The sequence below is a fragment of the Amaranthus tricolor genome, chromosome 1 (genome assembly GCF_026212465.1).
Source record: "Amaranthus tricolor cultivar Red isolate AtriRed21 chromosome 1, ASM2621246v1, whole genome shotgun sequence".
NCBI lineage: Eukaryota > Viridiplantae > Streptophyta > Magnoliopsida > Caryophyllales > Amaranthaceae > Amaranthus > Amaranthus tricolor.
The window spans coordinates 5,860,552-5,884,292 of NC_080047.1; the positions used below are offsets into that span (position 1 = coordinate 5,860,552).

The 23,741-nt window shown below is 32.6% G+C and overlaps 1 protein-coding gene across 1 annotated transcript; it reads left to right on the forward strand.

Annotated features, from left to right (window-relative positions):
* Positions 1–17,196: 17,196 nt before the first annotated feature.
* LOC130811911 (phospholipase D alpha 1) lies at positions 17,197–23,226 on the forward strand. The gene is made up of 4 exons (XM_057677936.1): positions 17,197–17,892; positions 18,481–18,598; positions 19,629–21,528; positions 22,372–23,226. Exons 2-4 carry the CDS (start codon positions 18,506–18,508, stop codon positions 22,806–22,808), a joined length of 2,430 nt encoding a protein of 809 aa, XP_057533919.1. The 5' UTR covers positions 17,197–17,892; positions 18,481–18,505; the 3' UTR covers positions 22,809–23,226.
* Positions 23,227–23,741: the final 515 nt, after the last annotated feature.

The window sequence follows — 23,741 nt, forward strand, 5'->3', positions numbered from 1 at the left end:
CATACATCCTATTTATACTAAAGCATTCAGCAATGAGTACAAACTTTGAAAATGAAAGTACAACCAAAATGGCAATAAAATGCAACAGCTAGTAAAAGAACAAGGAGATTTTTGCTGATTTTTTTTTTGTTGTCTCTAACAGCTAGTTTTGTTGTCTCTAACAGCTAATTTTTCTTTGGGATTTGCAAATCAGCTCTTCTATCTTCTTGGGATTATTTGTGGCTGATTTGTAAGAGATATTATCATAAAAATCCCACTCAATCTTCATAACATATGGCTGTTGTAAATCAGCTAGTTTTGAAGAATGCAACGGCTCAATTTGGAGAATCTGATTGGTTGTTTTGATCCATGCATTTTAATTTTGTAAAAAACGTCCCATGAGCAAAATAAATATTAGACTCAATAAAATAAAAATTACAACTCGACTAACTAAACATGAGACATGATTAAGCTTGATCCTAAACCTGGCTTAATCATCTCTAAGACTTTGTTTCATTATAAAAATGAAAATACAAAATAAAGATTCAAATTAAAGAAGACTTAGTTCATGATTACAAAATTAAAAGACTTGACATTTAAACCTTGAATTTGAGCATCTTCCATATGATGAATCATGGTATTGATCCAGGTTAGCTCATGAGAACTAGATGTAGGTGATCCTACATCATCCTCCCCTTCTTTGGAGAAGCTTGACCTCAAGCTTGGTAACGTATCCTCTTCATGGAATGGAATTAAATCTGCAACATTAAATGTAGAGGACACACCATAGCTACTAGGTAGCTCTAGTTTGTAAGCATTGTCATTTACTTTCTCCAAAATTTCAAAAGGTCCATCAATTCTAGCACTTAATTTTGATTTTCTTTGGATGGGAAACCTATCCTTTCTCAAGTAAATCCATACTAAGTCACCTTCTTTGAAAATCACCTCTTTTCTCTTTTGATCCACTCTTTCTTTAACCTTCTCATTCATTTTCTCAATCCTTTCCACAACTTGCTTATGCACCTTTTGAATTTCATTAGCTCTCAACTCGGCATCGTGACTGAACTTCAATGGTGTAGGAAAAGGCGTAAGGTCTATAGGGGTTAATGGGTTAAGGCCATAAACCACAAAGAAAGGAGAAAACCCTGTGGTCTTGCTAGGAACGCGATTATAAGCAAATTCAGCATGTGGTAGCAATTGTTCCCATTGTTTAGGATTCTTTGTAATGAGAGCACGCAACAAGGTTCCTAAGGTCCTATTGGTTACTTCGGTTTGACCATCAGTTTGGGGGTGGCTAGAACTACTAAAGTTAAGCTTTGTTCCCATTTTTCTCCACAAAGTAAGCCAAAAATGACTAAGAAACTTTGAATCTCTATCACTCACTATGCTTCTTGCTATCCCGTGTAGTCTTACTATCTCCTTAAAGTAAAGGTTAGCAATATTAACGGCATCATGAGTAGTATGACAAGCAATGAAGTGAGCCATCTTAGAAAACCTATCAACAACAACCATGATGGAATCCTTATTGTTAGAGGTTCTAGGAAGTCCAGTGATGAAATCTAAACTCACATCCTCCCATGGGTTTTGTGGCGTAGGAAGAGGTTGGTAAAGACCTTGAGATGTTTTGTGGGCTTTGGCTTTTAAACATTGCACACATCTCTTGATAACATGAATGACATCCTTAGCAAGCTTGGGCCAATAGAAGGTCTCACTTACTAAAGCTATGGTCTTCTCTTCTCCAAAATGTCCTCCAAGTCCTCCTTCATGATACTCCTTAATCAAAGTCTCCCTAACACTATGTCTAGGCACACACAATTGGTTTCCTCGAAAAAGATATCCTTGGAAGATGTAAAAAAGTCCTTGAGGCTTATTATGGCATTTTTCGAAAACTCCTCCAAAATCAACATCATCAATATAGCATTCCTTTAACAATTCCATTCCCACAACCTTAGTATTCAAAGTACTCAAAAGCAAGTATCTCCTAAATAAAGCATCAGCTCCGGTGTTTAGTTTACCCGCTTTGTGTTTAATGGTGAAATGAAAGGTTTGTAGGAACTCGACCCACTTAGCATGTCTAGATTGAAGTTTGTGTTGGCTTTGAATGAACTTTAAGGCCTCATGGTCAGAATGTAACACAAATTCTTTGGCAATCAAGTAGTGTCTCCAATGCTCTAAACATCTAATGATAGCATAAAACTCCTTATCATAAGTTGAGTATTTCCTCTTAGCATCATTGAGCTTCTCACTAAAGTAAGCAAGGGGTTTGTTGTTTTGAGTAAGGACACCTCCAATACCTACCCCAGATGCATCACACTCTACTTCAAAAATATCATCAAAATTAGGTAAAGCTAGAACAGGTGCGGTGGTAAGTTTGTTTTTGATGGTGTCAAAGGCTGCTTGTGCTTTGGAATTCCACTCAAAAGTCTTAAGTTTTGTGAGTTCGGTGATAGGGGCCATGATTGAGCTAAAGTTTGGGACAAACCTCTTATAAAAAGAAGCTAAACCATGAAATGATCTAACTTGGTGAATGGTGGTAGGGATAGGCCAGTCTCTAATAGCTTCAACTTTCTTTACATCCGCTTTTATCCCCTCAATTGACACAATAAATCCAAGAAACTTAACTGACTCCGAAAAGAATTGACATTTCTCCAAGTTACCATATAACTTCTCCTTAGCTAGCACACTAAACACTTGACGTAAATGATCAACATGTTCATCTTCACTTTGACTATACACCAAAATATCATCAAAATAAACCACTACAAAGTGACCTAAGAAAGGCTTCAAGGTTTGGTTCATAAGTCTCATAAAGGTAGAAGGTGCATTAGATAAACCAAAGGGCATAACTAACCATTCATAAAGTCCTTCCTTAGTCTTAAATGCGGTTTTCCACTCATCCCCCTCATGGATTCTAACTTGGTGATATCCACTCCTAAGGTCAATCTTAGAGAAAACTTTAGAACCATATAGATCATCTAACAAATCATTAAGTCTAGGTATGGGAAATCTATACTTGATAGTGATTCTATTGATGGCTCTACTATCCACACACATCCTCATTTCTCCATTCTTTTTAGGCACAAGTAAAGTAGGAACGGCACAAGGACTTATGGATTCTCTAATCAAACCTTTAGCTAACAAATCATCAACTTGTCTCCTAATTTCTTCAGTTTCCTTAGGATTAGTCCTATAGGCTGGTTTGTTAGGCAATGAGGAACCGGGAATGAAATCAATTTTATGTTGTATATCCCTTTTAGGTGGAAGTCCGTTTGGTATTTCATTAGGAAAAACATATGCAAATTCATCAAGCAAAGGTTCAATCAAAGGGTGATCATGCAAAACAGATTCAGTTTCGTCATTTAGCAATAACAATTCTTTTCGTTCCTCAAATTCATGTTGTTCACTTTTAAGTATAGGAATTAAAGAATAAAAATTAGTTAAAGTTGCTTGCAATTTAGAATTAGCATTAGGTGCATATGGTGCCAAAGTTATCTTTTTGTTATTTAAAACAAAAGTATGTGTGTTTTTAAAACCATCATGCATAACTTTCCTATCATACTGCCACGGCCTACCTAATAAAACATGACATGCATCCATAGGTATAACATCACATAAAAGACTCTCCTTATAACTATTACCAATGGAAAATGAAAGCAAAACTTGAGAGTTTACAGGAATACCTTTGTTTTGATTCAACCATTGAATCATGTATGGCTCGGGGTGTGGAGAGGCGGTGAGATTAAGCTTGTCCACCATGGTCTTTGAAGCGACATTAGTGCAACTTCCTCCATCAATGATAAGCGAACAGATCTTACCTTTAACCGTACATTTCGTGTGGAATATTGCTTCCCTTTGTGGGTTTGGATCTTTGGCTTTGACCCCACTAAGAGCTCTTCGCATAACCAATAATTCTCCTTCATCCGGATATATCATTTCCTCATCAAGTTCAGCATCATCACAGAAATCCTCCTCGCTTTCCTCTTGATGATATCAAATTCAACCAAGTTCACCATTTTTCGGTTTGGGCATTCGGAAGAAATATGTCTTAGGCCTTGACACTTAAAACATCTCCTAGGTGTGAATGAATTGGTGTTTGGTTTGGTTGTATTGGGCATGCTTAGGGGCTGATTTGAATTATTGTTTTGCAAAGCTTTTGAATCTTGTGAATGGGCTTTAGAATAGGAATGGGGAGTGTTCTTTTGGTAGGAATTAAAATTGGTCGTTCTTGTTGAAGTGAAACGTGAGGTTTCCTTCATTTTAGTTCTTTGTTGTTTATCCAGTTTATGTGCAAGGTTAATTAAATCATCAAGGCAAGCATAAGGTTGTAATTCAACAATGTTTCTGATTTTTGAATCTAAACCATTTAAAAATCTTACCAAAGTTTGATGATCATCCTCCTTAAGGTCGCATCTCATGATCATTGTCTCAAACTCTCGACCATACTCTTCTACACTCCTGCCATCTTGTTGTAGATGTTGAAGTTTGGTGAAATTCTCTTGCATGTAGTATGAAGGCAGAAACTTTTCCTTCATTTGCTTTTTCATCTTTTCCCATGATCTAATCTTGTCTTTCCCTTCTCTTTCTCGTTTTGCACATTTGCTAGCCCACCAAGTAGAAGCATATTTGCGCAATTTTAAGGCTACTATCTTTACCTTCTTTTCTTCATCCGTATTCTTGTAATCAAATACTCTTTCAACAGTTCTTACCCATTCAAGGAACTCATCTCCATCTAATCTTCCTTCAAATTCTGGAATGTCGACTTTAAGATCATCTCCACGGCTTGTTTGCCTATTAACTTTAGGACTTTCAGACTCATAATCCCCACCTTCCCTTAAGGTGCGTTTTAGGTCTAGAAACTCTTTAAGCTGGGCTCGTAAGTAATTAATGGTGGCATTTTGCTCTTCAACAATTCTGCTCAAATCACTTGTTTCTCCTTCACCACTTTGAGACATGGTGTTTTTTGCTTTGCGAATGAACAAAATTAAGGCTCGGAGCGTAGCCTTGGCTCTGATACCAAGATGATATAGGTTGGCTATGTTTTGAACAAGGACCAAACTATATGCACACGTATGTTTCAAGGTTTCGGAATTCAGCAATTAAGGCTGAAAGTTTAGGTTGTATTGTAAAATATTTTTTTTTTTTTTTTTTTTTTTTGTGATTTTGTGGGTTTTGTAATAAGAAGAACTAAGAAAAGATATGTTGAATTGAACAACTTGAAAATGGCTGATCCAAGGATTAATTTGATACAGATTCACCACAAATTAAAACCAAGGGCTCCTAAGAACACATTCAAACTTTAAGCCAAAAGAATGAAAAGTATAGGAACTTCAACTTACTAAAACCAATCCAAGTTAAAGTAAATTGCAAAGAGAGAACAAAGGAATTTGCTCAAAGGTTGTTTTGTATTCAGAATGTAAAAATCAGGTTGTGAATTACAAGAGTGCATACATCCTATTTATACTAAAGCATTCAGCAATGAGTACAAACTTTGAAAATGAAAGTACAACCAAAATGGCAATAAAATGCAACAGCTAGTAAAAGAACAAGGAGATTTTTGCTGATTTTTTTTTTGTTGTCTCTAACAGCTAGTTTTGTTGTCTCTAACAGCTAATTTTTCTTTGGGATTTGCAAATCAGCTCTTCTATCTTCTTGGGATTATTTGTGGCTGATTTGTAAGAGATATTATCATAAAAATCCCACTCAATCTTCATAACATATGGCTGTTGTAAATCAGCTAGTTTTGAAGAATGCAACGGCTCAATTTGGAGAATCTGATTGGTTGTTTTGATCCATGCATTTTAATTTTGTAAAAAACGTCCCATGAGCAAAATAAATATTAGACTCAATAAAATAAAAATTACAACTCGACTAACTAAACATGAGACATGATTAAGCTTGATCCTAAACCTGGCTTAATCATCTCTAAGACTTTGTTTCATTATAAAAATGAAAATACAAAATAAAGATTCAAATTAAAGAAGACTTAGTTCATGATTACAAAATTAAAAGACTTGACATTTAAACCTTGAATTTGAGCATCTTCCATATGATAAATCATGGTATTGATCCAGGTTAGCTCATGAGAACTAGATGTAGGTGATCCTACATCAGAACCTAAATCCTTCTTAAATGAGTTTCAGAAAATAGGTTTAGAAGTATTGTCAAATTGCTTACAATGTAATTAAACAGATTTTATTGATTCAATTAATAACTAAAATTACAATAAATTAGGGAACCACTAATCTCATCTCAATAATATTCTAACTACTACTAATTGCTAGTATTAAAAAAATACATACTCCCTCAGTCTGTATAATTGTTTTTTAGTAGTATGGTGCAAATTTAAACAGACAAACGGTATACTATTTATTTAGTTATTTGTGGAGGCAAGTATGAACACTGGGTATATTGTCTGATTGTGTAGTTCGAACATCGGCATTAAAACAAAACCTTTCACTACAATGCAATTTTATTGCACTTTCTGAGCTTGATTTTCTTTTCATTCTTTTAAACGATTTATCGCTTATTTTCACTGCACTTGTCTGCATTGTATATTGATGATTAAGAAATTAAAACGAAAAACAACTTATTTGATAAATTCAAAACGAAAGAACGAGAACGACTATATAATAACACACTCCCTTTATTTGATCCATTGAATTTGCACCATATGATTTAAAAAACTGTTTGTCACTTAAAGGATAGAGGGAGCAATATGTAGTGGTGGATTCAACTTTTACTTTTATTAAGGTTCTATTTAGTTTACGTTAAAAAAATAGCAAAAAACAGTTAAAATTAGTAAAAGTCAGTTTTAATCCGTAAAATTCACTAATAATTTATGACTAAAATCAGTTTTAATTAGTAAAAATCAATATCAATCAGTAAAAACTAAATTCGGCTTCAATCAGTAAAAATCAGTTGAATTAATAAAAATCAGTTGACTTAATTAATAAAAATCAGTTAAGCTAAACAGGATTAAGTGAGGTTAAAAAGATGAATTTTAATTTCTCACTTGATTTGCACAATTTTGTGGAGGACAATAGTATTGGTCAATAAAAATGGGATTTCTCCACAAAATCACTCCCAACTTTGCCTAAGCTTCCAATACTAGTCTCACAAATATTTATGTAGACATGTATCCAATTTTGACCTTCCATTAGTCATTAGAAATGGGATTTGAAAATATTGTGAAAGCAAGTATAATCCAAGGGGTGTTTGATAATTGATTTTTAGTAAACTGTATTTATAAAAGTTATGTTTGAAAACTGTCTGCTGATTATTAAATGTTTATTAAATAAAAAGTCAAATCTATTGAAAAAACTACATTTTTTATTTTGATGTATATTCGAATTATCCTTTTTTTTGTTATCTAATAAACTAAAAAACTAAAAATTGAAAGTCAACTAAAAAATTATTTGTTATACATATTTAAAATTATAATAGACAAATATTACCTGATGCCATGCCCTGGACTGCAATAGACTTTAGTAATGTTTATGTTACGTGACTCGTTTGTAATTGCTATACAATCGTCACCTGGTATGCATACAAAACAATCAAGATGCATGTCCAAAACATACTTAGTATAAAACTATTTTGAAAAAACTATTTTTGCTATTTTTTCGTTGTTTGGTTTGACAGGAAATTTAAAATGAAAAATTTTACCTGTTGTGATGATACATTTTCGGATGACAACTCCAGTTGAAAAAACGATGTCAATTTCATCGGTGTTAAGACTATCTAGAGGTGCATATATTTTGAGCTGTGAAATAACAACACCATTGCAATTGTCTATTGAGATATATGATTTGCTGGGCTATCCATGAATCTCAAGCTCTGAATACTTAAATTGTTGCAATGAATAAATGCCGCGGTGTGTTGATAAAACAAGTTACCATTGTTCTTATTAGAAGCGAAATTAAAATTTATTTGTAGCTTTTATAAAGATTAAAAGAATAAATATAGGTTTAAATTTTCATTCCGTATTGAATTAAATCTACTCAATTTTATTATATTTAATTAAGAGAAAGATAAGATTGAATTCATTAACTTTGCTTGATTGAATTAAAGAACAAGAGATAAAGGTATCTATATATAGGAAACTACTTATAAGGATAACAACCTATACATGTCAAGCTCCTAACTAACTCCTAACTAACCTAACAAACTATACTGACTAGGATCCAGAATAACTAACTCTTGACAAGCTTCTTGAAGACTCTTTTACATTTCTTGAATCCACGTGCAACACATTGAGAGCCTTCTTGTTATTTGCTGATTCAGAGCCAAAGCATGATGTGCTTGAGTCAGCTTATACATTCAACAGTAGGCATTTGAGTTAAACTCAAAACAAAATATATTATGCTATGGAAACGATGATTTTATTTGAAAATTTAAAATTGACTAAAATTTATTGTTTGGCAAATTAAAAAAATTTCAAATTTGAATTTGGATCAAATTCCACCATTGTTTTTTAAGTAGTTAAAGTTGAGAATTTGAAAATGGCAATCCAAATCTTATCATTCTCAAATTCTCCATTTATGATTTCATAATTGAAATCCATAATTTGAAATGAAATAGTTGTTCTCAAACATTACATTAATGATTTATGTATTTATGAATTAAACTTACAGATGGTCTTCCATCACAAGTCAATATATGTCCCTGCAAAAATAATAAAGAATAAATAAATAAATTTTAAAATATTATTAAGAGTTATTATTCTCTTTTCCTTTACTAAAAGTCGCTATATTATAAATTTTTTTATGTATATAATCACAGTCAAAAATATAACAAATTTTAAAAAACAGATTAATAGTATTTAAAATAAATGGAAAAAAACTCACTACACAAGATTTCCACCAATTAAGTCCTCTACCATCAATAGTACCACCTCCATTAAGAGTAAGTCCATCCATTTTTGTGAATATTAACAAACTCTTAGCCGTTGGTTTTGGATAATCGGATGGTGCATTTGGTGTAACCATTTTCCCTGAAACCTACACCACCATTTATTATTATCAACAATATAAGATTATATTGCAAAAAATATATAATCTATCTTTAATATTTTTCGTATATACCTTATTTTTCGAGAGTAGTTTGTGTATATTTTATATATTATGATTAAGATAAGATAAAGAGTATTTTAAAATAAAAAAAAAGTATTTTAGATTATGTATTTAATTGAATATTTGTTTAGCTGATCTCATTTTATATGTTCCTATCTTACAACATTAAAAATGAGACCGAATAAATTAAATCTTAAAATGTTTAACTAAATGATAAGTTTTGTATATACTTAATGCATACAATTAAAAATATTGAACATAATAACTTAGCTTATTATTTTTTTATTTTCTACTTAAATCGCTTAATAATCTTTTTAAATGATAATTTTTTTTAGATAAAATCTATAAAAGACTTGATTTTTATATTATGAATAAATTAAAAGTTTACTAATATGTTAGCTAGGCCTTGCTCTATAGTCAATGTATAGGCATTTTGTTTGTATAGCTTATTATGCCGATTTGTGGCTTTTTGGTAGTTTGGACCCCCCCTCAGCTTCGATGGACATGAAGAGCTTCGATGGACATGAAGAGTGGGGCAGGGAAATCCTTCATAGAAAGTGGATCTCGTTTTCATACTGATGCAATTAAGTTTGAAAAGACTCCTTTTTAATTTAGAATGTGTATTTCTTATTCTGATAATAGAAAATCTTTTGCCAAAAAAAATTAAAAGCTTACTTTAAATTACTTGCATGCGAAAATAATAAAGGGATGGTCAGTAGATCTGGTTTATCAAATAACATCCTCAATTAGAGAGATAAATTTGGATTCATAATATGATTAAGAAAAAGAATATTTTTTTATTCATAAAATAGGTTAGAGAATTCTTATAGAAAAAATAGAGAGAGAAAATTATATATATATATATATATATATATATATATATATATATATATATATATATATATATATGCTGAAAAGATAATCTTTCAAGGTAGAAAAGCAAAAAAAAAAGTGATGAACTTGATTACTTAATGAATATTAAATTTTTATTAGTACCTGAATATTGATATTAGGAGAATTGCATGGACCCATGAATTTCAAAGGTTTTACCAAAAAATTTTTTTCTTTTGGAATTTGAAGGATGACTCTTTGCGTTTTCACTTTACAAATTGCTTCCCAGGCTCTTGTAAATGCCTGAAAAATTTTCCCTTTAATATTATAATGTATGATATAAAATATATTCTAGTCAATGGACGTAAATTATGGGAGTGTCCATACCCACCACAAATTATAAATTCTACCTTATATATCTTAAGAAATTTATTTTGAATAAATTTTTCTAAAATTTTTGTTTTTAATAATAAATATACTACGCCTAGTATATACTTCAACTTGCCTGAGAATCATCCTTAATTCCATCTCCAACTGCGCCAAAATTCATCACATTGAATGATTGAGTAATGAGTAGGTTGTGCATATAATACTTCATTCCTCAACATCACAAAGCTCAAAATATATGAGACCAATATTAATACGTATTTCTCCTAAAATTAAGACGAACAGATTAATTAATTAGATATATGAAGTATCAAATAAAAACAACATAATTCAAAAAATATATGTTTGACAAATAATTATTGGTTGAACTGTTACAGAAAAAATGAATGAAAAAGCTATTCATATTCGATATTCGTAGTTTTTGGTATTGGCTTAATAGACAACTTTTTAGCAAGCGTTCAAATTATTTTTCAAACACCTTTTTTTAGGCATTTCACGTTTCACCAACAAAAATTCAAAAATCAACCAAAAAAATAAAATAAATAATATAAGTGGCTCTTACCTAAACTAGACTAGAAAATGTTGAATATACATAGCCATATCCTTATAACGATGAAAATACTGTTTACAATCAAAATATTCCAATATCTTCAAATATTATCTATAACTTAGCATAATGTTTTAAGAACTCACCATCTTAATCCCTTTACTTTAACCCTTGATTAACAATTACAATACAATATGAAGTCTAAGTTTATCCATTATTTATTAAGCATAAATCTTTGTTAATATTAGTTGTATATTTGAATGGTATTAATAATAAAAGGAAATTTTAGATTATTGCATGCTAGATTCATGATATAGTGTTGTATAAGATGAAATAGATTATGTATTAATATATACTACTCTTTCACATACATAATCAACATAAGATAAAGGATAAATCTTACCAAGAAGGAAAGAACTTCCCAATTTTTATTGATTTGATGGCATCTTGAGGATTACCTTCTTATGTTTCAAAGTCTATGATCTATCCAATGACAATATAATATGTTGCCCATTTTAATGTGATTTTATTATATGATGTTACTCATGGAATGTTTTTGATGGATGTTATTAAATTAAAATTTTTATTATTTTTTAATAAAAGATTTAATGTTTGTGAGCTTTTATGTTTATTTTTTTTCTTTGTCAGCTATGTCTAATCCTGCTATTATTACTTTCAATATCAATTCAATTTTAATATGCATACTTTTTAAGAGCACTTGATTAAAGGATTTGATTGCGCAATTTAAATAAATTTATGTACCAAAAGATAGTTGTAATAAAATTATTGATCCAATAATTAAAACATAAAATAGAGCAAATTAAATCAATTAAACATCAAAGAGACATGTTATCATATGCGTACCTTGTAGACATTCTTAAATTTATAATGTCTTTTGTTGGAAATATTGAATTTTATTTCAGTTAGAGCATATAATATTCTTTTTAAAATGGATATATGTTTAATTCTCATTGTTCTCATCTACCAATCCTCTTCTTTCCTCACCTTATTCTCACGACGTTTCATACTGAAAAAATAATTAAAAAACTACTCACAAAAGTTATATTGTGTTGAATTTCAATATCAAATGTAAACACAAATTCTCAAAAGGGAAGATCTCTTTGATAATTGTGTTATTTGGGCCTGCCTAACATTTTATTTTAAAAAAATAAAATCTTTGAAGTATCATGCGCTTCTGTTATTTACGTTAGATTCACATTTCATCAAGCATTTATGGTTATAACCATTTAAACTAAGTATTTGTAAGTATTAAAATATGTGTTTTAAATATTTAAAATATGTATCTTTAAGTATTAAAGTAGATGTTTTAACCACTTAATGTAAGTAGAAGTACTAAAGTAGGTGTTATAACTATTTAAAGTAAGTACTTTAAGTATTAAAGTTAGTGTATTAACCATTTAAAGTAGGTATGTTTAAGTATTAATTAAAGTAGGTTTTTACGTATTAAAGTACATACTGAAATCGATGCAATTTTTATTTGTCAAATTGGTTTGTTTAAATCACAAATTTAACACATGATATACAAAATAAGTATGTACTAACAAAAGTCAGATTTTTTTTTTATCTTTTTATGATCATCTTCTTCATTCTGCAACTATGTTTATCGGCATTATCAACATCCCTCGTTCATCATTTCTTCATTTTTATAATTTCCAATTTACATACCTTTTATCATCCTTTTATTTTTGAATTTATATAATTTTAATTACTTTTTCTTAGAGTTGTTTGATTGAATTGGAGATGTAAACGCATCAAATTCAAGTTTTAACCATCCACATATAAAAAATACAAAATTTATATACCTTTTTCTCATTCGTTTCTTCATTCAATGTGATTTTAGGGTTGAATGGTTGAAAATTATCTTTATGAGTAATTTTAGGAAGAGCTTCTTCAAAAAGTAGTTATTCGTGAGGGATCATTTCGAAAGAATGCATTCATTTTAAAGGTAGTGTAATATATACATACATATATATATATATATATGGAGAAGTTCAAGTGAAAACCATCTTTATATGAGAATTGTGAGAACATAAAAAGGTGTTACTTTTTTCAGAAAAACGTCTTACTTTGGATTTGTATTTTTTCTGACAGTTACTGTTTTTTGGTAAAAAGTACCAAATTTTTTTAAAAACAAAAGTAACACAGTTTTTATGTAAAAGTAGCACGTTTTCTGTAAAAAGGTAACACATTTTTTGGTTCTCACGGTTCGCATAGAACCGTGGTTTGCACCTGAACGCGACCATATATATATATATATATGTATGTATATATATATATATATATATATATATATATATATATATATATATATATATATATATATATATATATATATATATGTATATATATATATATATATGTATGTATATATATATATATGTATGTATATATATATATATATATATATATATATACATATATATATATATATACATACATATATATATATATATATATATATATGTATATATATATATATATGTATATATATATATATATGTATATATATATATTATGTATATATATATATTATGTATATATATATATGTATATATATATATATGTATGTATATATATATATTATGTGTATATATATATATATATGTATATATATATATATATTATGTATATATATATATATATGTATATATATATATATATATATATATATGTATATATATATATATATATATATGTATATATATATATATATGTATATATATATATATATATATATGTATATATATATATATATGTATATATATATATATATGTATATATATATGAGGGTTGATTATAAGGAGGAAAACTCACAAGGGGAGTTACTTTACTTATTACTCATACTGAGACTTACTACTAAGAGACAATTATCCAACTTGCTCAACTCTGAACTCGAACTCAGCAGAAACCTTACTCTTTACTGCTTTCTCAAGCCTACGGGAGAGGATTGACACCAATAGGGAAGGGTTGCGGTACCTCGACTGTTAGGGATAGGTATTCAATTGCTCGACTGACAAGGAGAGGTATGAGAGAACTGAACTTACTCGAAGAGGGAGGATGGATGCGAATGACCTGCAAGAATGCGTAGCAAGAGAAAGTTTTATCTACCGATAGCGACAGGGTTGACTTAGTGCTTGCTTGTTGGTTTGAGCGCGTTAGCCTATTGAGTTTGTTTTCTTGCTAGTTGCAGAAATAAGATCCGTTTAAGTTGAAGAAGAAGAAGTGAGGGAAGCCGTGCCAGCTGTCTGGAGTCCTTCAGTTCCAGGGATTGGAATGAAGTTACTCGATCCTAGGTAGAGGAACGAACAAGAGCAAGTAAGAGCAGCTCGAAACTGACTATTTCCGAACTTCATTCATTCTTAAGATTCTGTAACTTCACTTTCCGGTTGAATTAGGACTTAATATTGCTTCTCTTTCCTTACAGTGTAACTTGCCTCAAATATTCTTTCAGTTCTGTTTTGAGATCAATACAATACGCTCTGGAGCGATAGCAGAAGAGTCAGAATTGGTACTAACAGAGTATAGCTAAAGTGATTGATTGTCTCAAAAGAACCGAAGCGCAAGAAGGGAAGCACCAGGAAGAAAAGCCCATCCATAACTAAGAACAGCAGTAAAGCTAGAAAGAACAAGAGAGCATCGAGTTCGAAAGAAGAAGACTGCAGTGCCTTAATAACCTAAGCAAATGTCTACAGCTTACCCCTTTCTTTCCTAAAAGAAGGTTTTATTTAAGTGCTAGTGCAGGTATGAGGGCACTTCGTCAGCAGTGGTTCGTTTAGCAAGCAGTCTTATTGCTTGAAAGCACACACAGCACACAGTAGGAGAGTTCGAGTGTGAAAGCAGTGTATTCATGCCCCTGATATAAGGTATGCCTTTAGTGCGTTCTCTAACTATAAGAGCAGAAGCAGCAAGCACTTATTTAAGACGCTAACTTTCACAGCAGCTAAGAAGTAGATCGTCGTTATCTCAGGTTTTCCGATACTGCACACCGGAAAGAAGGAGCAAAGGCTAAAAAGGTCAAGTGATTTTCCATTTACTACTGTCAGGCCAGGGAAGATAACTGCATAACCTAGGGAATACAACTCCATAAGAATGAGAAAGTACGGGGATAGAAAGAATCACATGATTCCCATTCGTGATAGAAGCTTTCATAGTTTGGGAGTGCACTTGTTCAAAACTAGACTCTTCTCTGACTAGAAGAGCTGCGCCTAAGACTTTGAAGCGAAGTGAAGGGAGGTGGTCCTGAGCGTTGCGCATATGGCTATATAGCGTCAGCGTTGTTTGCAAGTCATGTCGGTGCAGGCGCAGCGTAGCGTCATGGTAGTGTTAGCTATACTCGACTAACAGGATGAGTCATGTGACTGACCTGACAATTTCTTTTTATGAACTTCGAGCCGACAACGGTATATTGTTTTTTCTGATTGTTTTGAAGCTTGAAACGACAGACAAGTGGTGACTATGAGACTGCCTTGCTACTGAGCTTCTTGTGTTCCATCTTTTTTTATTGTGGGGTTCGCGCAACAAAAGCTTTTTCCTTGCCACCATGAGACCTCCGATCAATGCTTTCCTAAATTGATTCTTTTTTGACGATAAGCTCCAATTACATCATAGGAATTACAAAAAGGGTTCTTTCATACACTTATAATTATTATCGTTTTTCATTTTGATAGGTTTTTTGAGTCTCTGGATTCTATCTATTTGCACAAATACCTCGACGATTCCCACTCCTTAATATATAGAGTACTACATTGCTTTACAAGATACCACAAGTTAGATTTATACATTGTTCTTGATTATCTTTTGGAATATAGTTATAGGTTTATTTTACAAATAGTAGTAAGCTGGAGCTGTTGACTTACTTGACAAAGTGAAAATATATACTGAAAAGGCCAACTGCTTAATTTAGTTGTTAAGCTAATTAATAGTTAAGAAAATATTTGGTAAAAATTATTTGTTATTTGTTGGATGTTTCGTAGAGAAAAAATATGTCAAAAAGCCAAAAGCTAATAGAGCTAATAAAAAAACCTAATATGAGATGCTGTTTTATTTTGACTTAAAAGTCACATTTTCAGCTGGTTTAAAATCTATTAACCAAACACTTCTTTTAGTTGTTTGACCAAGCCTCCTTCTTTACTTTTATCTATATTTTTAGTTATTTGTACATATTTCTATTTATTCTATTTGTAAGACCGCACTCTTCTCTATGGGTATGAGCTGCCATCTTTCTTCTCTCTCCAAACCCTGACCATAGTTTTCTATGAGTGGGATACATTGGATATGATGATGACGATCAACCGAAAAACAAAAAACCTCATATTCTAAGCTATGCTAGCAAGAGTTTATCTTATACAAAGAAAATAATACTATTGTGTTTGGGAACTATTTTTTTTTTTTGAAAATCTATAGTTGGCTAAAATTTGGTTGTTTGATAAATCAAAAATTTTAATTTTGTAATTGAGTCCACTCTACCACTTTTTTTCAAGAGTAAAATACTAAAAAGTTAAGAATTTGAAAATGACTATCCAAACTTTGTTATGCTCTAACTCTTCCTTTATGATTTGAAAATTTTAGAAAAACTATCCAAACTTTTTTTCAAGTGTATCTCGCTTATAAAAAAACTAGGAACAGAGTCTGGGGAGAGAAGGAAGGCGACAACTCATACCCATAAAGGAGAGCGCGACCAAGAGTCCCTCAACTCGAGAAAGATCAACAGAAATTCCTACAATGAATAGGACTAAGTAAAGCTGAAGTGTGGTTCTTAAACATAAAATAAAAACATCAAATATTATATAATTATTTCTTGTTGAGAGTAATAAATAAGTGCTTTGAAAATCATAAATTGTTATATAGGAGAGAGAAAAATGTGCAAAATTATAAATACGTGCTACGTTTTAGTAAAATATGTTAGATAAATGAGATTATTTTGGTAAAAAAAATATTTCATAATAAAAAGATTTATAATAAGAATATTACTTAGTTTTAAATGAAAAATGGACGAAACTAAACTTTGCTTTTTGAGAATCGGTTCTCTTTTCAGTTGAAGAGCAAGTACCACTTTTCAGTATAGGTAATGAGTTTAATTTTCACCTAGCATTTTCCTTCCCTCAGTTTACCTTGTAATAAAACAAAATTTTGCATTAAAACATACTTCCACTGGATTTTAATAGTCGTTGTCATCCCTGTAACAAATATTATTCATCAACTGATCTCATCTGACATAAACTTATCTATATTGACTTTATCCATATTTCACTTATTGCTCCTATGATTCTTGTTACTTGGTCTCCCTTTTGGATTTGGCGTCGATTCAATATAAACTCTACATATTGCTCGCTTCAAATCTAATGTCTTAAGCAATTTAGTCTTCAATCCCAACTTGAAGGCCCTCTCTATATTAATCTTGTCCAATAGGTAATATGTTGAGTTAATGGGTGGGGGACGAGTGATTATTAGATGGGGGGATAGATATGGGACTGAACGGGTGGGTATGGAGACGAATATGACTTCATACTCACCACCTACCCATTACCCACCATAATCTTATACATATCCTTCCCAATTAAAACGAATACAGTGCAAAAACTGTTTAATTTTACTCGTCTGTTATCTCTATTCATCACCTTTGTAAATCGTAATCATCATGTCACCCCTACCTCAATTCTTTATCTCTTATTCTCTTTAGTCTAATCCACATCCTTAACAAGGTCAAATTCACACTTTTTTCATGGAAGACTAAAGAGCAAGAGAGCAATCACTCCCAAGTCCCAACTCTCAAAATCTGAATTTTAAGCACAAAGCTGCATTAATGGCAGCTGTACAATTAACTTTACGTCCACCAATGAAATAATTAGACACAAATTTTCTAATTTCTCGGATCTTTTTACAATAATTTAATCTTGAACTCCTCGATTACTCACATTCATTCCACCCATTATTATTATATCCCCATTCCTCAAGATTAGATCCATTCACCATTAAAATACTCCAATACCAATCACCTTTCATTCCCCTTATATTCATCATTTTTCAGATCTCTCATTCACTTTCCACCTTTCCCATGTAATAATTCTCTCTATCTCTGTTCTTCTTAATCCCAATTTCGTTCTTTGATTGCATTTTCATTACATTTTGGGTCTATTGCAGTTGTCAGATTGATTGAATTTTAATTATGTTATGAAATTTTATTGATTTTTGAAAATTAATAAAAGGGTCTAAATTTTGCAGATCATTCAACAATAAACAATAAAATAGGTCAAATATTATAATTTGATGGGTCTAAAATCTAAATAACCCCAATTTTATTCTTTAGTCGCTTTTTGATTACATATTGGGTCTATCGCGGTTTTCAGATTGTTTGAATTTGTATAATGAACTGAAATTTTATTGATTTGTGAAAATTATCTCATGGGTCTAAATTTTGCAGATCATTAAGAATGAAAAGCAATAAAAATGGATCTGATATCATTATTTGATAGGTCTAAATATTATTGTTTGATGGGTCTAAATTATGTAATACTTTCTTTCAGTTCTTCTTAACCCCAATTTTGTTCTTCGATTACTTTTGATTTCATTTTGGGTCTATTGCATTATAGTGTACAGAAATTTTATTGATTTGTGAAATTTATTTGATGGGTTTAAATTTTGCAGATTATTAAGAAAGTAAAACAAGAAAATGGCGCAGATTTTGCTACATGGAACACTTCATGTTACCATTTATGAAGCTAGTGAACTTCACCATGGAAATGATCCTGGTGTCTTCCGCAAGGTTTCTTTTTTCTTTCCATTTTCCCTAATTTTAAAGTTGAATTCATGTGGATCAATTGGAATTTAGTGGGTTTTGTTGGGCTAATATGTTGTTTTTTTTTTATTTTTTTTATTTTTTGCTTTGCTTGATTTGATCTTTTTGGATGAGATCTAATTATTGGAGTATTTTGAAAAAGGGTTGTTAAATATGCACCACAATGATCCACATATAGAAGGGAATCATAAACATTATGTTCTATTAGTGATTTTGCTAATCATATTCTCTCTAGGGAGCATCATCAATAGAGATGTGTTTGAAAATGGTGATTGAATTAGATCAAAGTTGAATTTTTTTGGGAATCGTGGAATATATTTTTTGATTGCAATTGAGGAATTCTTAGAAATTAGAAGCAGTATCTTTGGTGATGAAGAAATGTTCAACTTTTGGATCATGAAGTAAAAACTTTTTATAGAAGCCAAGAACTAGTACTTCATATTTACTTTGCAAAGTGTGAATCTTTTTATTCTTTCCAATCTGGAATAGGGACATGAAAGTATCTATGAATACAAAGAACAAAAAATTGGGCTATATCTTATCTCTATCTGATTTACTCTAAGAAATGTCTCAAACAAAGACCGAAACAGTCCTTACATTTACGGTTGTAGGATAGCTATCCCTTGGGTTATCACTGAGGCCCAATCTTCTGCGGTTTTAATGATTGATTGCTCAATAGAGATGGTTTGGTCTTGAATGTTTCCAACCTTACTGATGTTTTTAATTTGGTTGTAAAGATATTGCGATCTTTTCTACTTTTTGAATCGATGTCCTGAATAGAATATTCACCCAGTAGGCACAAGGCTGCACCGCAGAGCAGTTTATAGATTAATAAGGCTATGAACCATCTAAAAAACTTGTTTGGATATGGGATCATCCAAAAATCATGTCATATAAATATCAACGTTTTTTATGTTATAGTGTCTTGTTTCTAACTGGCTCCATCTGTTATGTTTATGATTTTTCATATTATGATGTATTCGCCCATTATTTGCAGCTTATGGCGAATATTGAGGAGACTGTTGGTCTTGGAAAAGGAACTCCTAAAATGTATGCCACCATTGATCTTGAAAGAGCTAGAGTTGGAAGAACTAGAATAATTGAAAATGAACCTGCAAACCCCCGATGGTATGAATCATTTCACATATACTGTGCACATTTGGCTTCAAATGTGGTTTTTACCGTGAAAGATGACAATCCCATCGGAGCAACTTTGATTGGAAGAGCATATGTACCTGTCGAGGAAATTATCGGTGGAGAAGAAATTGACAGATGGGTTGAAATATGTGATGAGGACAGGAACCCTCTTGATAGCGGTGCTAAGATTCATGTGAAGTTGGAATATTTTGAAATTACCCAAGAGCGCAGCTTCAATCATGGTATCAAAAGTGGAAAGTATCCTGGAGTCCCTTACACGTTTTTCCCACAACGGAAAGGGTGTAAAGTCGCTCTGTACCAGGATGCTCATGTACCCGATAACTTTATTCCGAAAATACCTCTTGCGGGTGGCCAATATTATCAGCCTCACAGGTGCTGGGAAGATGTATTTGATGCAATAACTAATGCAAAACACATGATTTACATTACCGGATGGTCTGTATACACCGAGATTGCATTGGTCAGGGACTCTAGGAGGCCAAAGCCGGGTGGGGACGTGACCCTTGGTGAGCTTCTTAAGAGAAAGGCAGAAGAAGGTGTGAGGGTCTGTATGCTTGTGTGGGATGACCGTACATCTGTTGGTGTGTTGAAAAAAGATGGATTGATGGCCACACACGATGAAGAAACCGAGCAATTTTTCCGCGATACTGAGGTGCATTGTGTTTTGTGCCCCCGCAATCCTGATGACGGTGGAAGCATAGTTCAGGATTTACAGATCTCTACTATGTTTACTCATCACCAGAAGATCGTTGTCGTTGACAGTGCAATGCCCGGGGGAGGTTCGGATAAGAGGAGGATTGTGAGCTTTGTTGGGGGTATTGATCTTTGTGATGGGAGGTATGATACTCAGTTCCATTCGCTTTTCAGGACACTCGACACTGCACATCACGACGATTTTCATCAGCCTAACTTTCCCGATGGTGCAATAACAAAAGGTGGGCCTAGAGAGCCTTGGCACGACATTCACTCCCGTCTCGAGGGACCTATTGCTTGGGATGTCTTGTTCAATTTTGAACAGAGATGGAGAAAGCAGGGCGGTAAAGATGTACTCGTTTCACTGAGAGAACTTGATGATATTATACCACCTTCGTCAGTGACTTTCCCTGACGACCCTGAGACGTGGCATGTTCAGTTGTTTCGGTCAATTGATGGTGGTGCTGCTTTTGGTTTCCCCGACACTCCTGAAGATGCAGCCAGAGCAGGCCTTGTCAGTGGTAAGGATAACATTATTGATAGAAGCATCCAAGATGCTTATATCCATGCAATTCGCCGTGCAAGGAATTTCATATATATCGAAAATCAATATTTCCTTGGAAGTTCATTTGCGTGGGAGCAAGCGGATGATATCAAGATCGAGGATGTGGGTGCCTTACATTTGATCCCAAAGGAACTTTCCTTAAAGATAGTTAGCAAAATTGAAGCCGACGAGAGGTTCACCGTCTATGTAGTTCTTCCAATGTGGCCAGAGGGAATACCAGAAAGTGGATCCGTTCAGGCGATATTAGACTGGCAAAGGAGGACAATGACAATGATGTATAAGGATGTTATTGCCGCTCTAAGGGCTAAGGGTAGTGATGAGGATCCGAGGAATTATTTGACATTTTTCTGCTTGGCCAACCGGGAGATGAAGAAGGATGGTGAATATGAACCTTTGGAACAGCCTGAACCTGACTCCGACTATGAAAAAGCCCAGCAGAATCGTCGGTTTATGATCTATGTTCACTCAAAAATGATGATTGGTATGATCTTGACATCTTTTTCTTCTCTCTTTATCTGTTTCTTTCCCGACCCCATGACCTGTCCAGATTAATTTAGCCAAAAAAAGTTTATATACTTAAAGATGCCTTAGTTGATGTAGTTCATTCTAACCTATAGTTATAGTAATGTTGCTTTGTACTTATATAGTTTCTGCTTTACCAGAATTTTGAAGGTTGTTGTTAGGGGTGTGCGACGGGCTGGGATCCCATTTTGAACCCTTATTCGGCCCGTTTTTAGAAGGGTTTGTAACGGTAGGGTTGAAAATAGGCCGGGCCGAAACAAACTATACTATAATTGAAATAAAACGGGTTATAAGGGTCAAAAACGGGCCCTTTTAAAAAGCATAATTGATGGATAATCTAAGTATTATAAAATGACAATGTCAATGAGGATTTAACGTTTCTACAATTTAATTATAATGATAATTTAATTATAAATTAATTAATAGGGATTATAATAATTTTAAGTTATAAAAACGGGTCAGGCTGGGCTGGGGTTTCAAAATCCGGCCCATGTAAATCCCATACTAATATTTTTAGGCACTTATCCAATCCGGCACATATTTGCTTAAGCCCGACCCCACCCTTATCTGACCCATTGAACACCCTAGTTGTTGTCCTATACAACCTCATACTCCTATCCTATTGAATTTGCCACATTACACAAAAGCTCTTAACTCAATTTACATAATGTAGCAAATTCATTGCTCTCATTTACTAACATCGTGGTAGTGGAATGTTGCATCTAGCCGATGAACTTTATGTTTTTACTATGTAATGTTCTATGATTGTTTTGCTATCTATGAACTGTTTCGGTTGATGCAGTTGACGATGAATACATTATTGTTGGATCTGCCAACATCAACCAAAGATCAATGGATGGTGCAAGAGACTCTGAAATAGCCATGGGGGCCTACCAACCACACCACTTGGTAACAAGGAACGAACCAGCACGAGGCCAAATTCATGGGTTCCGAATGGCCCTGTGGTATGAGCACCTTGGAATGCTTGATGAAACTTTCGGCCACCCTGAAAGCAGCGACTGCGTTGCAAAAGTAAACCGAGCTGCAGACAAGTACTGGGATCTATATTCAAGTGAGTCTCTTGAGCATGATTTGCCCGGTCACCTTCTTCGCTACCCTATCGGTATTTCTAGCGAAGGAGACATCACCGAACTTCCTGGCTTCGAGTTCTTCCCTGATACAAAGGCCCGGGTACTTGGTACTAAATCCGATTATCTCCCTCCAATCTTGACCACCTAATCTAGTTCATATCAATAGGTAAACCGTAACCACCTATTTTCTCATACTTTTACGGAAGATGCATTCGAAATAGGCACAATAATAAAGTATTGTTTCGAGATTAGATGGGTTATTTTGAGTTTTTAAATCAAGATTAGTGTGATCTTGGTGGTTACTTGATCATGATATGCACTGCCTTTGCTGTTGTGATAAGATTGTTGAACACTGAATCCCTATTCTGTACTCTTTACTAACTTTCTGTTTATGTATCATTTTGTGTAAGAATTTCTTTTTCATTCTTTCCCCATTTAGAAGGGGTTAAGTTTTACTTTATATGAGGCATTGAAAAATGATAAACAATACTAGTTTGTAATAACTTTGTTATTGTATAATTTATACTCTGTTTGTTTTGCTTTTAAGAGACATGTTCTCTTAAATATTCTAGGTCTTTATTGAAGTATTTATCAATTTACATTAATTACAGTTTTATGTCATGAAGAAATACTAGTATAGTTCCTTGTGCACTCGAAATTTGGCTACTTTAAGTACCTTACCAATGATACATACTGATTTGAGCGTCGGAGGCAGTCTCTAGGGTCACACTTCAAGCCCTTTTAATGTTTGTTGACGTGCGTATCAAACACAAGTGGTATTTGACAAGAAGAAGGCTAGAACACAATGACAAACCTCTCACTAACAATAACTTGATGTAAGCTCGTATTAACTTATGTCAATCTTAATTATGTCCGGTCCGAGACAGAAACATAAAGTAATTAAGAAAGAGATGTGCAAGGCAGTTACATGTCCACTTGCAAGCTGAAACTTACAAATTAAAATTAGTTATAACCTTTGAAAGAGAGGGTAAGGTCAAATGGATATTTGGGACCATATTCAATGAAGGAGCCAACATGGGTGATGGATCATCTATTCTTCACTTTCGGTTTATATCATGGA